Source organism: Protopterus annectens, chromosome 5.part0 (genome assembly GCF_019279795.1).
Source record: "Protopterus annectens isolate FY-2018-M chromosome 5.part0, PAN1.0, whole genome shotgun sequence".
Lineage (NCBI taxonomy): Eukaryota > Metazoa > Chordata > Ceratodontiformes > Protopteridae > Protopterus > Protopterus annectens.
Window position 1 is genome coordinate 490472994 of NC_056735.1, and position 21676 is coordinate 490494669.

The window sequence follows — 21676 nt, forward strand, 5'->3', positions numbered from 1 at the left end:
CGCACACTTACCTGACCCCAACGACCCCAACGCATGACCTAACACCACAGGGCTAACAATAGCAAAGCCACAATGACATCAGTATGTCTATTTTGTGTTTTCAGGATTTTGAGTTTCAGGATTTTGGTCTTTCAGGATTTTGGGCTTTCAGGATTTTGAGTTTTCAGGATTCTGAATTTTCAGGCTTTTGGTTTCAGGATTTTGATTTTCAGGCTTATGATGTTTCAGGCTTCTGAATGGGAACCGCATGTAGATATTTTACAGATAAAAATGGATAAGCAACAGTGTTCTAGTAATGTGCACTGGGGCCTTACCTGCACGCTCCTCGTCCATTGTTTGGGTGGTACCCACCTCAGCAATGCTGTCTTTGGCTTCATGGGTTGCCCAGCGGGCAGGTGCCCCAAGGCTGGTGAAGGGCTCCTCAGCATGTGTCAGTGGGGACTGGATGGCTTGATCCCACCTGTGGCTAGCTGGTCCCTCGCAATGGCAGCAGCCCGCTGACAGGAGTAGCAGATGGGTTCAGTGCAATGATGCCGCACCTGCTCATAATTTCGGATGTGCAGGCCAACATCATTTACCCTGTGGATGAGCTTGTCCCACAGGGCGGTCTTCTCCTGCAGATCCTGCAGCTGAATAACATGTCAGAATGCTGTATCACATGCTGTATGATGGTGTCATTCTTTGTGTCGCAGAATGCTGGCAGCCGTGGACGTTGCATATTACCTGGAAGACATAAACAGGAATAAAGGTCACAGGGCCTCATATGGTTGTCCACTTTCATATCAACAGTGAATATTACTTGCAAATAATTCAGACTATACCATAACACTGTAAGCTGTCATGGCTTTGGCATCTTGATTACACTCCTGGCCCTGATCTGTCTTGTTCACCCAATGTTGGACACTTAATTGCATAATCCTCTATTCTCCATTCATTTCTGTGTAGAAGGATGACAGTGGCCATCTTCTTTGTGGATGGTGGCAAGTCTCTGTTTGAATGTAGTGTGTGATGGAGCTGTGAGCACATGCCTCAGTTCATGTAGGAGGCAGACTGTAATGTTCTCATGCCCCTTGGAGATGTTGTTGCCATCAGTAGGCATTATGTACATGCTCACCATTGATGAAGCCAAGAGTGTGGTTGATGTGCATATCCCCTGTACCAATTGTGAGGACAAGGTGGCACTGTTCCCACCTTATCTGTCTGATGCAGGTTGCCTGTATCTATTGCATGTGTGTATGAGGTGTGCTTTATCCCCAGTACAGGTTGAATTGTGTTACTGCCTATGAGACTGACTACAAATATAGAGACATTGTGGCAGTTGACATTGGTGGTGTGGATATGTCTGATTTATAGTCATAGCCAGCCTTACAAGAACTCACCTGTGAACCTACATGCTTGCTCACTTGTGGACTCACTTCCAAGTTGTGGTCTGCACCTATCTGTCCCTGTACAGCCACTATAGCAACCTATTATGTTCTTTGTGTATTGCTGCTGCCCACCAAGGGGTATTACTCCATCCTTGGAGGAGGCTGGTTTTACAGGTCAGGTATTGCTGATTCCGTATAGCTACAGTGGATATAAAGTGTACACACCCCTGTTACAATGCCTGGTATTTGTGCAATTGAAAGATGACCCATCAGAACTCATTTCAACACTATCTCCACCTGTAATGTGACCTATAGCCTGCACAATTCAACTGAAAACATGACAGTCTGTTCTGTGAAAACATATGGGAAGTAATACTCAGTACAGTAAGCCAGTTGAATGTGTGTGTACACCCTTAAACTGATATGTAGCTTAAACACCTGCTAAGATGATTACAGCATCCATTGGTCTTGGTTTGTACTCTAACATCATGACACATCTTCACTTGGCAATGGTTGCTCACCTTCCTTGAAACAGCTTTGTTTCTTTTTCAATAGATTTGTACAGGTTATGGGTCGCACACGAGGTGAGAAACATTATTAAATTATTTTCTGTGGTCCCATTGGCATACAGCACACAAACCAGGCATTCCAAAAGGGGTGTGAACACTTTGGATATCCAGTGTATATGGCTCTTGATATAGCTGTTAGTGGTAGGCATGGACAGTGGGTCATTACACAGTTGTACACTTCTCTGATTACTACCTGATAAGCATGCCTACTGTAGTACCCATATCAGTGTCATGGCAATGCAACAATCAGTAGCTGTACACATTTTATTTTGGTGTATGCAGTGACACTGATATTACACACGTGCAACATGCACAACCTATTTTCCAAACTGCTTGTAACCCATGTTATTACATTTGCACCTTTCAGCTGAACATACGTATACATACACATGCTCAGGGGATACCTGGTATACGTTTGTGTTCTGTGTCAGTATGGCACACTGTATTTACAGTCTTGCAGCTAAATCATACCTCTCAAATGGTTATACCAGGACTTCTGGACAATGGCCCACATCAGTGGGTGACAACAGGAAATCAATATTGATAACATATTAATATAACTGACATAAAACAAGTATATGTGCATGTGACTGCAAATATCAGTCACAACTGTGACTGTTGTCCGGCAGGACACTGTACAGTGGAATGTTATTAATTCAATATATCACATCCAGTTTAACACACACATCTGCAACAGTACTTTACTATGCATATGCCCTATATAGGTATCTTAGATTTACAATACAAACATGTATAATACTCATATTCACAGGTAACATATGGATATCGACAACATCCCATTAACTGGCCTAGCAGTGGCACAGTCATGACTGTTTGACAGACATTCTAGTGGTTGCCATATGTGAGCTGTCTTTCCCAAGGTGAGTCAGGCTCCTCAGCTGTGATCCAACCTCTCCACCTCTTAGAGCATCACATCTAGACAAAGGCTGACATTATGGGGGATAAATAGGAACAGATCTTAAATATGCCTGTTACAAACCTATGATGTCTGTAACATAATACAGTTTGCATTACCTTGACTGTTCTGAAGGATGTGAAGTATGAAACTCAAGTGTCTGTCCTTACTTCATGTCTTCCATCCTCAGCTATTTGCCAGAAAAATATAGATGTTAGGGGGAAAAAAACAAACACTATGATGAGTAAATCTTGACATTCTGTGAAGATCTGTACAGTTGACAGGTATGGCCCACTGTAGACAGAGCGAGATGCTATGTCTATAGCAGCTTTTCAGCAGGACATCATTACAGCAAGTCTTGTTGGCACATATAATTCTTTCAAAATCATCTATGTCATTATTACAGACCAAGTACTGCATTCAATTACATGCTTACATGTTTCACATACCTGTTTTATTTTTATGCTCTCTCCCGTGTTCTATGTTTGTTTTCTCTCTTTCTCTCTCTCTCTCTATATATATATATATATATATATATATATATATATATATATACATCTCTGTCTGCACTACAGGGATCAAGCTGGTTTGATTAGGTTGCAGCATGACTTTTGGAGGTGATGCTCATGAGCAGGTGATTGCCTCTGCACCAATTGGTGTTCCCAACTTGCTAATTGCATGCAGAGCAGCTGTGTAGTTCTTCCAATAGCCAATGTCATAGCAACCCACTAGTATAATTGACTACTTCATGTGGGCATTGTTCCTTTACCCTGCCTGTAGTGAAAGACATCCTTCATGTATGGTGGAAGCAGTGCTACAGACAGCAGGTAGAAATATCTTTACAACAAGCCTTGTGGACACAGGGCAACTACATGTTTGTATAAGGTTCCAGACCTAGGGACAGAGTGTGAGTATTATGTTATAGGCTTTGAATACTGCTACTTTTACAGGGTTTGTGTGTACATGCTAGTTTTGCATGGATTTCAGTCTGTATGCATAACTCTCAACTGTGGGGCTATCCATATAATGGCCAGAGGTTTGGCTGCTATGTTTTGTCTGTTCCCCAGACAGGTGTTGCCCTTGACAAATCAGTGGCATTCTCTCTGTTGATTGCTATCAGTACATGGCAACATCCATTTGTGTTTCTGACATCATATTTCTCAGAAAGGGTATGTTGCAACCAATCCTGTAACACCAACAATTTTCACATTGTATAACAGTAATATTTCTAATATGGCCCTGTGTTTTGGCATCTGTTCTCCACTTATATACCAGGCTTTGTCCAGATGTCATGCAGTAAGAGGTTGATAGGTATGGTCTATCATTATTTAGTGCTGGCATTCCTGCTATCATCCCAGTGATGTTGTGGACTCCCACACATGTTGTGGGGTAGGGGCCATAAATATGAGGGCTACAGTTGGACACCATGTGTGACCCTGTACAGTCAAGAGATCAGTCTATAGAGAATGGTGTTATATGCCCTTGTAATACATTTTATGGGGGAGGGGTATTACATGTTTTTAACCTAGGCTGTTAGCACATGTGAGGGATATTACTAATAAGAAACATAAAGGTATATGGCTGTACTTTTTCATACATTTCACCATGGGGACAATGGTGGGTTAGAGCATACTGTATTGAAGACCGTTCTGTTTGTCAGTGTGATAGTACAGTTTGAAGTGAAGCATTTTTATGTAAAGGATCCATTTACATGGTAGCATTTGATACTTTTCCCCCTAGGGGGTTAACTACGGAGTGTAATTGGAGGCTGTTGAACTACATCTGTAATTAAATGTTGACTGAGTCTTGTATTCAAGGCAAGTGTGTTTTTTAATGTTGTACTACTTGAAGGCTTTGGTGAAGACAGCAGAGTTTCTTGTTTTTCATGTATTACTTTGGGTTACAACCTGTCCCTCTTTGCAAAGGGCAAACACTCTTTGTCCAGTTGTGTCCTACTGATAAAAACTGATAAATGGCAACTGTCCACAGATGGTAGGACCAATAATGTATCATATATTTTCTTTGATAGTTACATAAATCAGTTATTTTGTATTTCAAACACCTAAATGCTATAAGAAATGGCATAAACAGCTTAAATAGTACACAAATAAACATTTATACTTATGCAAAACATGTGGTGTTATGTCCTTTGCATTGAGTGCGGGTATATGTTTTAATGCAATAATTCTCATTTCTAGAAAAAAATCAGACTCTGGCCATTTGAAAAGGTGGTAACTCTAGCATAACTGGCTGTTTGATTTTCTGTGCACACTCTCTCTGTGTATATATATATATATATCTATATATATATATATATATATATATATATATATATATACACACTCTCTTTATATATATATATATATATATATATATATATATATAGATATATATATATATATATATATATATATATATATATATATATATATTTATATATATACACACACACATATATATATATATATATATATATATATATATATATATATATATGTGTGTGTGTGTGTGTGTGTGTGTGTATGGGTCCTCTTCATATGGTCAACTTTTCAGAAAGTCGACTTTCATTTGGCCGAGACCATATGATCAACTTATGAAAAGCCGACCATGGGGAACCACTGTCTCCATACAGTGCAGAATGGGAAAATGTCCTTCTTCCGCACTGTAGTGCGATCTCGGAGTTGGTATATTTAAGTTACAGGGGGTGCAGGGGGGCTTGCCCCCCTGGTAACAGTTGAAAGGTAAGTGTTTGTTGTGTGCTTTGTGTGTATTTTACATGGCTGGCTTTTCAAAAGTACATCATATGTTCTCGGCCATATGATAGTCGACTTTCTGAAAAGTCGACCATGTAAAGTAGACCCATATAGATATAGATAGATAGATAGATAGATAGATAGATAGATAGATAGATAGATAGATATATGTGTGTGTGTGTGTGTGTGTGTGTGTGTGTGTGTGTGTGTGTGTGTGTGTGTGTGTGTGTGTGTATATCATTTGTGCATTCCCTATGGTAAACTGACTGTTCTGCATGATATGTTAGAGAAATCATCCCAACATCTTACAGCTCAGATGGCTTAGTGGTTAACTGCTGTGAGTATGGTGTACAGGGTCCTGGTTTCAAAAGTGTCAAAGGCTGTTTATTATGTTGCTGGGCAGAAGTAGGCAGAGTGATTAAAGCACTTTAAAGCAGGTTTAGGCATGTTTGTATTGGTTTGTGCAATGCTAAGCAGAGCTAAAACACAGTTAAATGTGTAGGCACTTACACTGTGTACACTTTGCTTAGTGACGCTTACCAATGCACAAACACATGTAGCATCTGTATTTAAGCAAGTCATACACCAGCTAACCACAGCTGTGCATTTCTAACCATTACTCACTTTTCCTTTTTAGTAGATATCACACTGATGACAAGCTTATTTTACACAGCTCAGGTGATTTAGTGGTATGTTCTCTGACTGAAGTGTACAGGGTTCAAAATCTAGGACTGCTAGCTTTTTCATTAATGTTAAATGAACAGACTGAATATGTTTTAAAAGAACAAGTGCATTAATATAGCTCCGATGGCATAGTGGTATTGTCTCTGACTGCAGTGTACAGGCTCCTGGGTTTGAGACCTGGGATAGCTTTTTCATTAGTGTTACATGACCAGACTGCATGATATGTTTGAGAAAACAAAGTAGTTCTTAGAGCTCAGATGGTGTAGTGGTATGTTCAGTGACTCTAGTCTAAAGGGTCCTGGGTGCAAGACTTGGCAGGGCTATTTTGTTGCTGGCAGGACAGGGGCTGTTGGATACAGAGTGATTAAGGCACTTTTAAGCAGTTGTAAGTGGGTTTGCATGGGTTTGCAGCGGTAAGCAATGCTAACTTCAGATCTGTGTAAGCATCACTTAGCACTGCACAAACAGGCTTACTCCTGCTTACTACTGCTTACTCCCACTTACCCCCTGGCTAATTTATTTAAAAGAAAAGAAAAAGGGGTGATAGGAAAGTGTTGAAAAAGGGGGCACAAAGAGGGTAAAACAATATGAAAGATATCTAGGGATGTGCAGGATGGATATAGGGAAGGTCCATAGCTGTCCATTTCTTCTACAGCAACAGCTATGCATATATACTAAATTTGGAGGTACATTTAGACACTCAAACCCATGAGAGAGAGGTGTGAGGACAACAATGTGTTATGAAGCAAATTAGACAAGATTACATGCATCCAATGGACACATTTGCAAAATGGACAGCTATGTATGGGGCGAAATTTTTGGGGGGGAACAGATTGCTCTTTTTTTTTAAGGTGAGAGTAGGATGTTGAGGAAGGATAGTAGGTATATTTGTGGAGGTAAGTTGGGTAGAAAGACAGACAAGGCAGACAAGACAGCATACAGGGGTGGTATATGACACTTGGGGGGAAACACCTTGGACGGGGAGGGGTGTTTGGTAATTGAAAGCCCATGAACCCCCAAATGGATACGGTGGGACTGAGGTCCCCACCCATGGGCAGTCACCACTGCAACTTCACCTCTGCAAAGGTGGTTGTGCTGGGGGCTGAGCAGGAGGGGGAGGTTGACCCTCTAATTGTGCCATGCAACCCTCAAGCTGGCATAGCAGATCTCCAAATTCCTTGTGGAGCTCACTACGCACCAGACCCTGGACCTGGCTTCAGGTGGTCCACTCCCATGCCCAGGGGGAGACAAGCCCCATCCCCTGAGGCAGTTCCACCCAAAGGTGGTGCAGGACCATCAGACGAGGAAGTCCCGGAGTGGGTCCCAGATGTGCTGGGGCCTGGTGCCATGGCCAGATGAGGCGGGAGAAGTGGATCCACTGGGATCTGCCTTCCCTGATGTGCTATGCTGTTGCAATTTTAGAACATATGTTGGTTAGTAATGGTAAACACATTCCAGAATTAGTTATAACGGCATGCATGCATATTCCCATTAACCCAAAATAACAGATTTGGAACATTTGTATAGCAAATAGAACACCTGCATATAAGGACCACAGTGGGCATTACACTGGCATGCAGGTTACATTGATTGCAACAGGCCACCAATGATAGTATTTGAACAGGGACCATTAATTGGAATAAAATTCAACATTTGTAGAACAACAGGACACATGTCCCAACAGTAGGTTTGGTGGAAAACATACCCATTCATTTATGTGTTTAGATTATTGGTGAAGATAAGTTGAGGGAGAGAGAGAGATGTCTGTTAACAAATGTAGATTCTTGCCGTGGTCATAGCTTTAATGATCATTGCGCTACTCATTACTGTACAGGTATTATTACAACTATGGCCTTGGGTTGGGCAGTGGTATGTTTGTACACAGTATAATTACAGCCTTCTTATAGCTACTTTATACTTTCTCTTACATGGAAGACATGTGGAGGGAATGTTTTTTAGTACTAGATGACTGTTTTTACCCATATTCACATAGTCAGGGTTACATATGTGCACTCATACTCTGTGTGTGTGTGTGTGTGTGTGTGTGTGTGTGTGTGTGTGTGTGTGTGTGTGTGTGTGTGTGTGTGTGTGTGTGTGTGCTACTGACACACTCCACCTTGATTTCTGTCAGTCACCCTGGTTGTTGTTAGCAGGGACCAGTAGCTGTGACAACATGACACTTTTGAATACTTCTTGGGGGAGACCACTTGGTGTATGTACTTATCTTGCTGTCATATGCAGCCTTGGAGTTGGACCATGGGTGTTGGACACAGTATAACTACAGCCTTCCTATACCTATTTTATACCTTCTCCTACCTGGCAGACCTGAGGAGAGAATGTTTGTTAATACTACCTGACTGTTTCTACACATTTTCACAAAATTCTAGTTGAAATTATGCATACAGCTTACTACCACTCCCGGGATTCGAACTGTGGCTGTTTCTGCTAAAAATATAACAAGTGGGTGTTTTATCAAAGGGAGCTATTGAGACACTGCTGTTTCTTCTTTGAATGATTTCTTTCTCATTCTCTCTTTGTTGTACAATCTGACCTTATAATTACAACATTCATATACATACCTTTTCACATAGCACAGTGTGGAAAACAGTGGTTAATACAACATTACTATTCAGGTATCAGATCTTGGTGTGTGACATTTGTAATATCAATTAATCATGTGTGTTATAGAGGCACTAACTTTGTCAGATGAGACTTGATTGTTTAATGCTTTCAGAGCTATAGTTGCTATGCATAACCTGTACACATTTCAAATCATGCCATACCAGAGTAAACACAACCAGTCCAGGGTTTTGAATTTTATTGACAGGCAGTTACATTTTTATTTATATATAACCTATATGAGACTATTACTGTAATATTGTCTGCTTTATTAAGTACAAACCATACACATTTTTAATACTGCCAGGTGACATTCTACTCCTTTATATTTATTTAGTATGACTACTACAAGCTAGATTGTTACTCACCAACCTTGTGATGCAGCCTTTGTAACCTGCTGTCATGGGCTTCCTGGTTCGCATTCCGCTCAGCTGGAGCTGCAATGAAGATAGAGAAACATTTATGCATACATATCCAGCACATACAAAGGCTGGACTTTGGTAAACAGTTATTACTATGAATACTTACACATTGCTGGGACATCACCCCTCTGTCATTCTTCTTGGACCCACTGGTGCAAGAGCTCTTTCTTCATCTGCTTCAAGTCATCATAGTTGTGCCAGACCTGCTCACCAGTCTGAGGGATACCAGTGGCACTGGTGAAATTGCAAGCGAGACTTTCCCAGGCCTCCGTTTTGTATTGGGAGCCCTGGTACTGGTCCTGCATTAGTCTCACATCATGTTTTTTTACAAGGAGTCCTACCATGACCTTGGACTTCTGTATGCCCCAGCGCTGCTCCTAAAATAGCATGCCCTCTCCAGCACCTGCCATACTGCCTACACTGGGGATCTATAACCAAATTATGAGCTGTATTCCCACCTGCAAGGTTAAAATTGGCCAATTTCCTGCCCTTTGCTGTGATTGGGCAGTTTTGAATATGCTGGGCTAAGCTAAGCTAAGCTACAGGCAAACCTGCTTAGCTAAGGTTGGCAGTGCTTAAAGGGGCAGGTTCAGCACTGCTTACCAAATGGACAAATCCACTTAGCTGGGCTACTCATTTCTTAGCATTCATATTTACACAATGCTTACACCCGGTCAGCATAGCTATGCAGTGCTTAGCATTGCTTATGTTTTATTTTATGGACTACCACCTGTATGGGATTGATTTGTCATTCCTGACATATTATAAATTTGTTTGCCTTCCCTGACATCCATCAATGTGCTTTCATTACATTTATTCTTGTGTGACTGTACTGTATGGGACACTTGTGTTTATATGGAGGGTTCACAACTTTATTACACTGACACCTCACATCTGGGCCTAATGCACTACACTGATTGAGAAATATAAGTTACTTACTACATAAATATACAAATAAATAAAAAAAATAATTTCACATACTAACTGGAAAGGGCTTTGGTGGGGCTTGAGCCATGAATAACTACATGCAAAGCGTATGCTCTAACCACTTCACTATTGCACTACTATTTAAGTTTGATGTCTATTGCTATTTAACTTCTTGTGCCATTTAAGCTGGCCTAACCATAGCTAAGCAACAGGCACAGCCAAGCAGCTATGCCTAAACTTTATTGCAAATGTGAAAAAATATATATTTTTTAGGGGCTGTGCTTTGCAAACATTGATGACATATAACTTTTCACAGTATGTACGGATTTTTGCCTTATATTCTTGGTCCACTTTTCATAAACTTGTGGCTCTCTGGCACATCATTAAAGATTGAAGTTTGAAAATAATGACAGACATCTGTGTTTTAGACTTCAAACCCTTCAGAAAATTAATGGTAATGCAGAACCTGCTATTCTATCAACTTTCTAAGTTTGTAATAGCAACATTTAGCAGTTGTCCCTTATGGCTTTGTAGATTTCTTAGTCTAATGGGTTGAAAGGTGTGATGAGCGATCTCGCTCTTTTTAGATTGCCGTATGGCAATTCTGGTGTGCAGGGGTCATGTGTATTGTGTGATCACTGCTCTCAGACAGCCCCTTGTGCTTGTACACATCCTAGTGTATGTATTAGAGCATGGCAGCACGCCTTCATACATATGCATGGCATGCTGCCGTACTGCACGGGAACAGTCCCTTCCATGTAGGAATAAGTTATTCCTGCACGGACGTTCGCTGAATCCGGGTAGTATTCTTTTGTTAAACCATATTTTATCTTGTATTTTTATTCTCTGTATTATCTATTACTTTTTTCTGTTTTAATAATAGGTAACATTTTATTTTATACTTCTTATTATATGAAGCAGATTCTGCTCTACTATCTCAACATAATGTACTGATACTAGTAGCCAATTCTGCACTGCCAACAGAACTTCAAATGATAAAATCTGAGATATAGTTAGCTTATTTAATATGTTAGTGTATTTTGTTTTGCATATTATTACTATTTACTTAAGTATAAGTAGTGATGTGCTTCATTTTGTTGTTGCATTTTTTCCATGCAGTGTCTGGAAAGACCAACAAAAATGTGTAGTTATGAAGTAAAAATTAAAAAAAAAAATACATAAAAACAGTTAAAAGGTATTTTGTGGATTAAGTGATTAAAACAAACTGTGTATTCAGCTGAACTGCAGAAGGGTGGGCAATGCATTCAAACTTAATCATGGGAAAAGAGCCACTGCATGGGACAGTATAATTGTATGATGATTTCAGGGTTGTCTGTATTAAGAAGAAGATGCAGGGGGTCAGTTATAGTGAATGAACATGTTATTTATTTATTTAGTTAGTTATTATTTTTGAACAAATGTTCCTTTGCCTAGGCCTCTAATAGTCTGGCTAGATTTTGTGTCAGGAACCAACAGTACTTACCATAACAAGTGATTTGAATAAAAGTGTGAGTGTTACAATACATCTGATGTGCTCTGATGTACACATTCTACACTGCAGAGTTGCAATGGATTACTTCTGTTCTTGTGAATCTAGTACTTGTGTTTGTTGGTGGCCAGACTTCTCCATTGTGTTGCTCCAGTTACATCCTGAGAAAAGGTTCTTGGAGGCTAGCATACCTGTCTAGTTTTAAAATGCAAACACAAAATATATAAATAATAAGTAAATACAAAACATGAATAAAACTTGTAGAAAATAAATAAAGCATGAAGACCAGCTCACAGGAACAGACTACACTTTAATATGAGCGCTTTCGTCGGCGTAAAACCATCTGACTTCTTCAGATTAACTGAGCATAAAACATCACTTCCTTTTATACAAAAATCAGTCACATGATCTTTAAATAATGCATTTCTTAAAAACTTTACATTAATGTGAAGTAAAATAAGATCCACTACAACACCACAATGCCTTCTTCAATACAATCAGGAATGTTTGTGCAACATAAAATAAATAAAATGCACTATGCAAGTTGGCCATAGCCTGTTCATTTACACAAACCCTATTAAATACCACTTATCTGAGAATGTCTTCAAATATGAAAATCTGCCTTTAATTTTAGTAAGCTAGAAATGGAGGCCATATCATTAAGTCCAGGTGGATGTGTGGCATCACATCTCAGTTGCCACTCTAGTTCCTTATATTCAAGGAACAATGGGATAGGGGGTGGGGTTTGTTTAAATTCCCAACAGGTACTGTAAATGGATCTGAATTGTACAAAGAACTATTAACAATGACTAATCGCCATGATTGTGAGCTTTTAGAACTTTTGCTGAGAGACAATGAGAGGAAAATAAATTGCTTAAATGTTAATATTGACCATTTGAATGACCGTATCAAGGATGATTTATGTTTTGATTTAAAAAATAAATAAATACAGAGCTGTTTTTGTCAATGTTGACAAGGTTGTGGCAGCCATAAAATCCAAAAAACCTAAAAAGCTGGAAAGGGACAGAATTAAATATGAAGGGGGAGGGCTTATCCATTACCTGTTTCCAATAACAGGCACATTGCACCTCAAGAGGTGAACCATGACGATGTATATGAAATGCCTGTATTGAATGACAACAACAATGATGTTTATGACAATGCTGAACAAGTCCCTTTAGAAGCACCTCTTCGGAGTTCAGAACGTTTTCAGAATCAGAGACAGCAAAATTACAACTTGGGGCAGATGAATAATTTAAACTCCTTGGATTCTTATTCCCACCGGGGGAGAATATACCGGGGGAGGGGGAGAGGAGGAAGGAGACAGTGGTAATAGGGGAAGGGTTTGATGAGCAAAATGTATGTAACATAGTAACAAATGATTGCGGTGATTTTAAGATATACAATTTGAGTGATGCTTCTATAACAAAACAATGGGCTAACCTGTTTCAAAAAGGCCTTAATTTTGTTCCTACTAGAATGCCTAAAACTGGAAATGCCTTACTTGACTTTAAATTATATGTCAGAAAACTGAATTTTAGATTTTTCTTTGACTGTGAAAACCAAACAGACAATACTGTTGGATGTAAAAAAGACTAGTGTATTTAATCCACCTTTATGCCCCCTTTTACATGTGTTTAAAACCCTCTGTGCAAGTCAGATTAGACAGATATACAAAAACAAGCGAGGGAATTTTACATCCAACATGACAAATGAAGAAGAAAACCTATTTACAGACATTGGGGCCAATAAGTACATAAGAATCATGAAACCGGACAAGGTTGGGGGCTTGGTGGTAATGGACCAATGTGCCTATGTGGACAAAATGTTGACAATGCTGTACAGTGACACTTATGAAGAGATATCGGTGAATGATTTGAATATTGCTTATCGCAATATTGACATCATATTAAATGATTTATTACTTGATAACCAAATTACTATCACTGAATCCCAGTTCCTCATACAGCAAAGTCCCCATATACCAACTATTTTTGGTATCCCAAGATCTATAAATGCATCATTGACCCCCCCAATGAGACCTATTGTTGATGCTGAGGCATCTAAAACTTTTACATTGGCTAAATTCATTGATTATAACCTAAAAGCAACTTTAGACCTTTTTCCACACATACTCAAGGACTCTTGGGATTGTCTAAAGAAAATACACAAGGAATACTACTCAGATCATCTAATTTTAGTTACAGTCGATGTCAAAGATTTGTTTACAGTAATCCCCCATGAACAAGGTACCACAATGTTTTTATGATTTTTTTATGTACCAAAACTAATCTCAAGTCATTCAAGAATTTTGATGTTCAGGACCCTGATGGAACTTATTTTGAAAAGTAATTTCATTATTTTTTGAAAATCAATTGTTTAGCAGAAAACGGGTGTAGCAATGGGGCGGCTTGTGCCCCCTATTTGCCAATATTGTGTTGGCTCAGTGGGAGACTACTACTGTCTTTAAATCAGAACTGTTTAAATACTGTAGGTTCTATGGGCGCTTCCTGGATGATATATTAATATTTTGGGAAGGCTCTGAGGAACAGTTAGGTGAATATTTCACTTTTTTAAACACGAGTACACAGTTCTTACAATTTACCATGACTACCAGTAGTGACATGATCAATTTTTTGGACATTACCATTTGCAAGGATAGAAAGAATGAGACTTTTACCTCGGGGTTATACAGAAAGCCAACCTATTCTAATGCTCTATTGCATTTCGACACACTGCCATCCTAGGCATCAAAAAAGATCTCTAGTCAAGGGGCAGGCTGTCAGGTAAGCTAGAATGGTTAGTGATGACAGGGTATTCCTAAATGAGATGGAAATCTTAAAAAGTATGTTGTTAAACAGAGGATACCCTAGTCATTTTATAGAACCTGTACTAGATGAAGTCATGATAAAGAGACAAAACAGGCATTTCTATCCACTATTGAGTTCAGCACTTACGGAAATGAGTACAACAGTAGTGACAAGTGAAATCACTGGGAATGTGGGTAAACCCTTTATTAATGCCATGATATTATCATATAACCCTTATTTTGAAAGCATTAGAGAAGTGGTTATGAATAACTGGATAATCTTCAGTATTGACGAAGAAAATCTCAAAAAAGTTTGGGAGAAACCTGGTCAGCCTCAATAAGAAGCTGAGATCCCTGATAAGATCCTCCAAAACTCGCTACGAAAACAAAATCACCACTGATTCTAAGGGCAACCACAAAGTATTATGTAGCTATATCAAGAATCTCAATGCAACACCCAAATCTGCTCTGAGTTACAGCACAATGGCACGAAAATTACAGAACCAACTGATATTGCCAACATCCTGGCAGATAGGTTCAGTGCTAACTTTACCCCCCTCTCACCCCCTAAAGGGCCCATATCTATACAGGAAAAATGCAGAGTCCCTGTAATCACATCTATGCAAGTAAAAGCTGCACTCTCTAAAACCAAAAACACAGCATCCATGGGACCGGACAACATCCCAGGCTGTGTTTCACATGAACTTCAGAATGAACTAGCTCCCCACTTAAGCACTATGTTCAATCATAGTCTCACATCAGGCTTTGTGCCCACTGAATGGCGCACAGCAACAGTTATCCCACTCCACAAAGGGGCAGCCACCACTGATCCTGGGAGCTATCGCCCTATTAGCCTGACGAGCCTGGTCTGCAAGGCCATGGAATGCATCATCATGGAACTCATAAACAAAGACATTGGTAACCTCCAAACTCTGGACCCCACCCAGTTCGGGTTTTTGAAAGGAAGATCATGCCTTCTGAACCTGATTGACTTCTTTGGGGCAGTCACCAAAGCCGTAGACAAGGGTAAGGTGGTTCACACAGCCTATCTTGACCTCGCCAAGGCTTTCAACACCATCCCCATTCTGGAATTATAGCTAAACTCACTAAACTAGATATAAATCCCTACATCACAAGATGGGTTGGCAACTGGCTCACTGACAGAACCCAAACTGTAAAAGATGCAGACTCCAAATCTAACTTCAAACCAGTGACAAGTGGAGTACCACAGGGTTCAGTCCTGGGACCTCTCCTGTTTGGTATCTACTTCTCTGAAGTACAGGCTAACACAGAAGGCCTCTGGCTAATGAAGATCGCAGATGACTGCAAACTAGGAGCCATAGTCAAGTATCCAAATAATGTGGACATCCTACAGAAGGGCCTCACTGAGACAGATGCCTGGTGTCAGAGGCATGGCCTCAAGCTCAATGCCAAAAAGTGCATTGTCATCCTCTTTGGTAAAAACACTGTACCCATGAACTACTACATAAGCGGCAGTCTACTTAATGCTGAATGTGTGATAAGAGACCTTGGGACCCAGGAAGACATTAGTTTCTCCTTTGATAATCACATCGCCACAGTAATCAGGAAATCCTTCTATGTGGCACACCTCATCACAAAAGGGTTCTCACCCAGGAAAAAAGAGGTCATTGTTCCACTCTACTCAGCACCCTTTAGACCCATTATAAAGTACAATGCCCCTTTTGGAATGTACCTCACAAGACATCTGCAGCAGCTGGAAAGGCCACAGAAATACCTCACAAAGAGGATTACTGGCCTCAAACAGATGCCCTATACTGACCATCTCAAAAAACTCCAGCTTTACTCTGTAGCATATCGCCTACTCCGAGGAAATCTCTGCCTAACATATAAAGCTATGTTAAACCCAGAGCTGTTGGGCATGCTACACTTAAAGAAATCCCAATCCCTCTGAGCTACACGCTCTAGGGACCTAAACCTTGTCACCACAATAAATAGGACATGCTGGAGGGATAGATTCCTGTCCCAAAGACTTCCTATACTCTGGAACAAGCTACCCATCTATGTCAAGCAAAGTTCCTCATTAGCACTCTTCAAGAAAAATCTTGATGAGTGGATGGGAAATAGGAAATACACCCTGGGGATTACTTCTGTGGCTCTGCTCAACATGGGCACAGGAAATTAACTTTCTTGGGTGGCGTAAGCCAGGGAACCTTCTTGGCTAGGCTTACTTAGGCCCTTGGTCCGATAGCCTAGTACCTACCTATGAACCTATGATAATATACAAAAAAGATCTGAGCATAAAAAACCTGTTGGAAAGAGGTGGTGTTGTTAAAACAAAAGGGCACATGAAAAAATGTGGACATTGTGCCCAATGTCCCTGTATTTTGGAAAACAATACTGTTTACATCAAAGGGTATGTTAAAGTGACTGTACAACAGCATTTTAATTGTCTAAGTAAGAGCTTGGTTTATGTTGCTATTTGCCAACAATGCAACAACTTTTATTTAGGGAAGACCATTAACTCCTTTAATAAATGCATTTACCAACACCTATATGACATACGAAAAGGCAACATGAATAATGCCTTAACAAAAACATATCCATGAATTTCCCAACCACTACGACTGCTGAATCCTACACAAATGCACTCTATAAGCACTTACACGAGGGCATGGATCGTGCTATCCCTAACAGAACCAAGATGCTATCCTCCAAAAAAAGGAAGCCAATCTGGTGTTCCCCTGCCATAAATAAATTCTACAACAGAAGAAAGAAACTGTTGCAAAAAAGAGTAAAATCCCCTGATTGGAGGAACTCCCTGGTCAGCCTCAGTAAGAAGCTGAGATCCCTCATAAAATCCTCCAAAACTAGTTATGAAAACAAAATTGCCACTGATTCTAAAGACATCCATAAAGCATTCTATAGCTATGCCAAGAATCTCAATGGCAACACTCAGATCTGCTCTGAGTTACAGCACAATGGCACTAAATATATAGAACCAACTGATATTGCCAACATCCTGGGAGATAGGTTCAGTGCTAACTTTACCCCCCTCTCACCCCCTAAAGGGCCTGTCTCCATACCAGAAGATTGCAAAGTTCCTGTAATCATGGCTGTACAGGTAAAAACCACACTCTCCAAAGCCAAGAACACACCATCCATGGGACCTGACAATATCCCAGGCTGCATTCTACATGAACTACAGAATGAACTGGCACCCCACTTAAGCACCATGTCCAATCATAGCCTCACCTCAGGCTTTGTGCCCACTGAATGGTGCACAGTGACAGTTATCCCACTCCACAAATGGGGAGCCACCACAGACCCTGGGATCTACCGCCCCATTAGAAAAATGAGCCTGGTCTGCAAGGCCATGGAATGTATCATCATGGAACTTATGAACAAAGACATTGGTAATCTCCAGACTCTGGACCCCACCCAGTTTGGGTTTGTAAAAGGCAGATCATGTCTCCTAAACCTGATAAACTTCTTTGAAGCGGTCACCAAAGCCGTAGCCGAGGGTAAGGTGGTTCACACAGCCTATCTAGATCTCGCCAAGACTTTTGACACCATCCCCCACTCTGGAATTATAGATAAACTCACTAAAATAGGAATAAATCCCTATGTCACAAGATGGGTTGCCAACTGGCTAACTGGCAGAACCCACACTGTGAAAGTAGCTGATTCCAAATCTGACTTCAGGCCAGTGACAAGTGAAGTACCACAGGGTTCACTCCTTGGTCCTCTCCTGTTTGGTATCTACTCTGCTGAAGTACAGGCTAACACAGAAAGTCTTTGGCTAACAAATTTCGCAGATGACTGCAAACTAGGAGCCATAATTGAAACTCCTAATGATGTGGACAGCCTACAAAAGGGGCTCACTGAGACAGATGCATGGTGTCAAAGCCATGGCCTCAAGCTCAATGCCAAAAAGTGCATTGTCATCCCGTTTGGTAAAAACTCTGTACCCATGAGCTACCACTTAGGTCATAGTCTACTTAACACCGAAAGTGTTATAAGAGACCTTGGGACACAAGCGGACAGTAGTCTCACCTTTGATAATCACATTGCCACAGTAATCAGGAAATCCTTGTATGTGGCACACCTCATCACAAAATGTTTCTCATCCAGGAAAAAAGAGGTCATTGTCCCCCTCTACTCATCACTCATTGGACCCATTATAGAGTACAGTGCCCCTTTTGGTATACACCTCACAAGATATCTACAACAACTGGAAAGGCCACAGAAATACCTTGCAAAGAGGATTACTGGCCTCAAACAGATGCCCTATGCAGACCATCTCAAAAAAACCCAGCTTTACTCCGTTGCATTTTAACTACTCAGAAGCGATCTCTGCCTAACATGCAAAGCTATGTCAAACCCAGAGCTGTTGTACATGCTCCACTTAAAGAAATCCCAATCCCTCTGAAATACATGTTCTAGGGACCGAAACTTTGTCACCACAATAAACAGAATATGCTGGAGGGATAGATTCCTGTCCCAGAGACTCCCCATACTCTGAAACAAACTACCCATCTATATCAAACAAAGCTCCTCATTAGCACTCTTCAAGAAAACTCTTGATGATTGGATGGGAAATAGGAAATTCACCCCGGGCATCAACTCTGTGGCTCTGCTCGACAGGGGCACAGGAAAATAATTTTCTTGGGTGGTGAAAGTCAGGGTTCCTTTTTGGCTAGGGTTGCATAGGCCCTAGGGCAAGTAGCCTAGTACCTACCTATGAACTACTTTAAATTCAGTGCATTGGAACAAGTAGTAAACCAGGGCAGGGGGGGGGACCCACCCCATTGTTCCTTGAAACCCACCCCATTGTTCCTTGAATACAAGCAACTAGTGTGGCAACTGAGATGTGATGCCACACATCCACCTGGAATTAATTATATGGCCTCCATTTCTAGGTTACTAAAATTAAAGGCAGATTTTCATATTTGAAGACATTCTCAAATAAGTGGTATTTAATAGGATTTGTGCAAATGAACAGGCTATGGCTAACTTGCACAGTGCATTTTATTTATTTTATGTTGCACAAACATTCCTGATTGTTTTGAAGAAGGCATTGTGGTGTTGTAGTGGATTTTATTGTACTTCACTTGAATGTAAAGTTTTTAAGAAATGTATTATTTATGGATCATGTGACTGATTTTTGTATAAAAGGAAGTGATGTTTTATCTTCATTTAATCTGAAGAAGTTAGATGGTTTTACGCCGATGAAAGCGCTCATATTAAAGTGCAGTCTGTTCCTGTGAGCTGGTCTTCGTGCTTTATTTATTTTCTACAAATAATAAGTAAATAAAAATGGGCTTTGAATTATATATCAGGTATAGGTAATGAACCCATCTGTTTACATGGTCTCTATGGTTTCCTGCAGTTTACGATCTTTTGCCTTCACCTTGCAGAATGGCACAGCATTGGAAATGTTTGCCACTACAAATAAACTGTGTTCCCTTTCAGTTTTCCAAAGTGGTAAATTTACACAGACAACCAATACTGTATTTAATCCTCTGCTCCTCTGTGTGTAGTTTGTCACTGAACAACCCAAACTGATAAGTTAAAATGGAAGACACCTACAAAGGTTGTAATTCTTTGTAATGTTATGTTTTAGTCAGTCTCTCACAAATGAATTGCTGCTGTTAAAAACTATTTCAATAAATACTGTAACATCTGCAGGCTTATTATAAGATTTTAACTATCTGAAAGCTGTAACACACACACACACACACACACACACACACACACACACACACACACACACACACACACACACACACACACTCGTTCTGCATTTAATTTGTGAACTGATTTGAAAAACAGCAACACTTATGACAGGACAATGAACATTTCTTATATTAAAAAATGTAATTATTTATAAGGAAAATGCCTAATTTTATCCTTTTTTCCTTTGCTTACAGGAACAATAAAGCTTCTCAGGCTGCAAAGAACATTGAAACTGTCCTAAATGCATAAACCAAGTTGTCTATAAAGCATAACAACCAAGTGGACGAAAAGCCTGTATAATGAAACATTGTCATAGCAACCATCATTACCCTGCAGAAAGGGGAGGAAACTAAATTAATGAGCTGCATTAAATAATGTCTAATAACACAGACCTCTGCTAACAGGAGTAACTACTACACAAGGGATATGTCAACATTTCATGAGTTGGCTCTTTTCTCTTTGTTGCAGTTATCAAAGACTATGGCTCCCTGTAGACTACATAACATCCTTAGTTAAACACCTTATACGAGTTCAGCTGTATAGGGGAGAACACTTGAAAAAGTATGTCGAACCCTAAAGCCAGTGAAATTCTTAACTTGACATTTTTGGCGGAGTCAGAGAAGCAAGTAATATTGGACGTTTTACAGAGAGATGAAGAGCTGAAGAAAAAAGAAGAAAGACGAATAAGGTAACCACATTTTATAATCCAGTCTTAAAAATTGTGTTTCATGTAATATGAATAGACACATTTTAGTAGTGCTACACTTAATTGTAGGGTAATGTATTGTTAAATGGATTCAGTTATTGTATTTTTTGATTTGAAGATACTAGTTCAATACAACTGATTACATTAGTTATTTTATGTATATGTTTATTCATTTAACCCCCTAAGACTTATGGGGATCAGACAAAGACCACCTAGTTGGTTAACTGACTTACTCAAAATCACAAACCATGCATGTGGGGACTGACAGAGCCAAAACCAAGACTCTAGACTGAAAATGTTGCATGGCAGTTTTACACAGAAAGTTACTCTGTGATCCAGTTAGAAGTTTCATCCTGCTGTTATTTGTTTGATTCCTTTTGTCCCTATTTGAAAAAACTGTATTTCTTTAATCATGCACTACACAGATAGTGTTCTAATGAGGCACTAAACAGATAGTGTTCTTTGGTCATCTTTCTGCAAAGTGATTTTGATGCCTACTGACCTTATGCATTTAATTCATGAGTAACAGATAGGCAGATGACTCTTGATAGCCTTAATGCCTTGTTCTATATTGGCAGACCAATGATAATGTCGACATTATTAATTCGCACTGATGCCTTCCAGCTGTTACCTGTTCTTCTCCTAAATGTGATCTCTTCCAACAAAAGACTATGGGCAGTATTGAGTAAAATGGCAA

General features: G+C 39.9%; 1 protein-coding gene across 7 annotated transcripts in view; it reads left to right on the top strand.

Annotated features, from left to right (window-relative positions):
- SYTL5 (synaptotagmin like 5) overlaps positions 1 to 21676 on the top strand; it is a 2413062-nt gene that overhangs the window by 1281839 nt on the left and 1109547 nt on the right. For all 7 annotated transcript variants that reach the window (XM_044072411.1, XM_044072417.1, XM_044072414.1 and 4 more), the window contains one exon: positions 20468 to 20961. In XM_044072411.1, the coding sequence (XP_043928346.1) occupies positions 20837 to 20961 (125 nt within the window). In that variant the 5' untranslated portion in view covers positions 20468 to 20836. The remainder of the gene's footprint in view (positions 1 to 20467; positions 20962 to 21676) is intronic.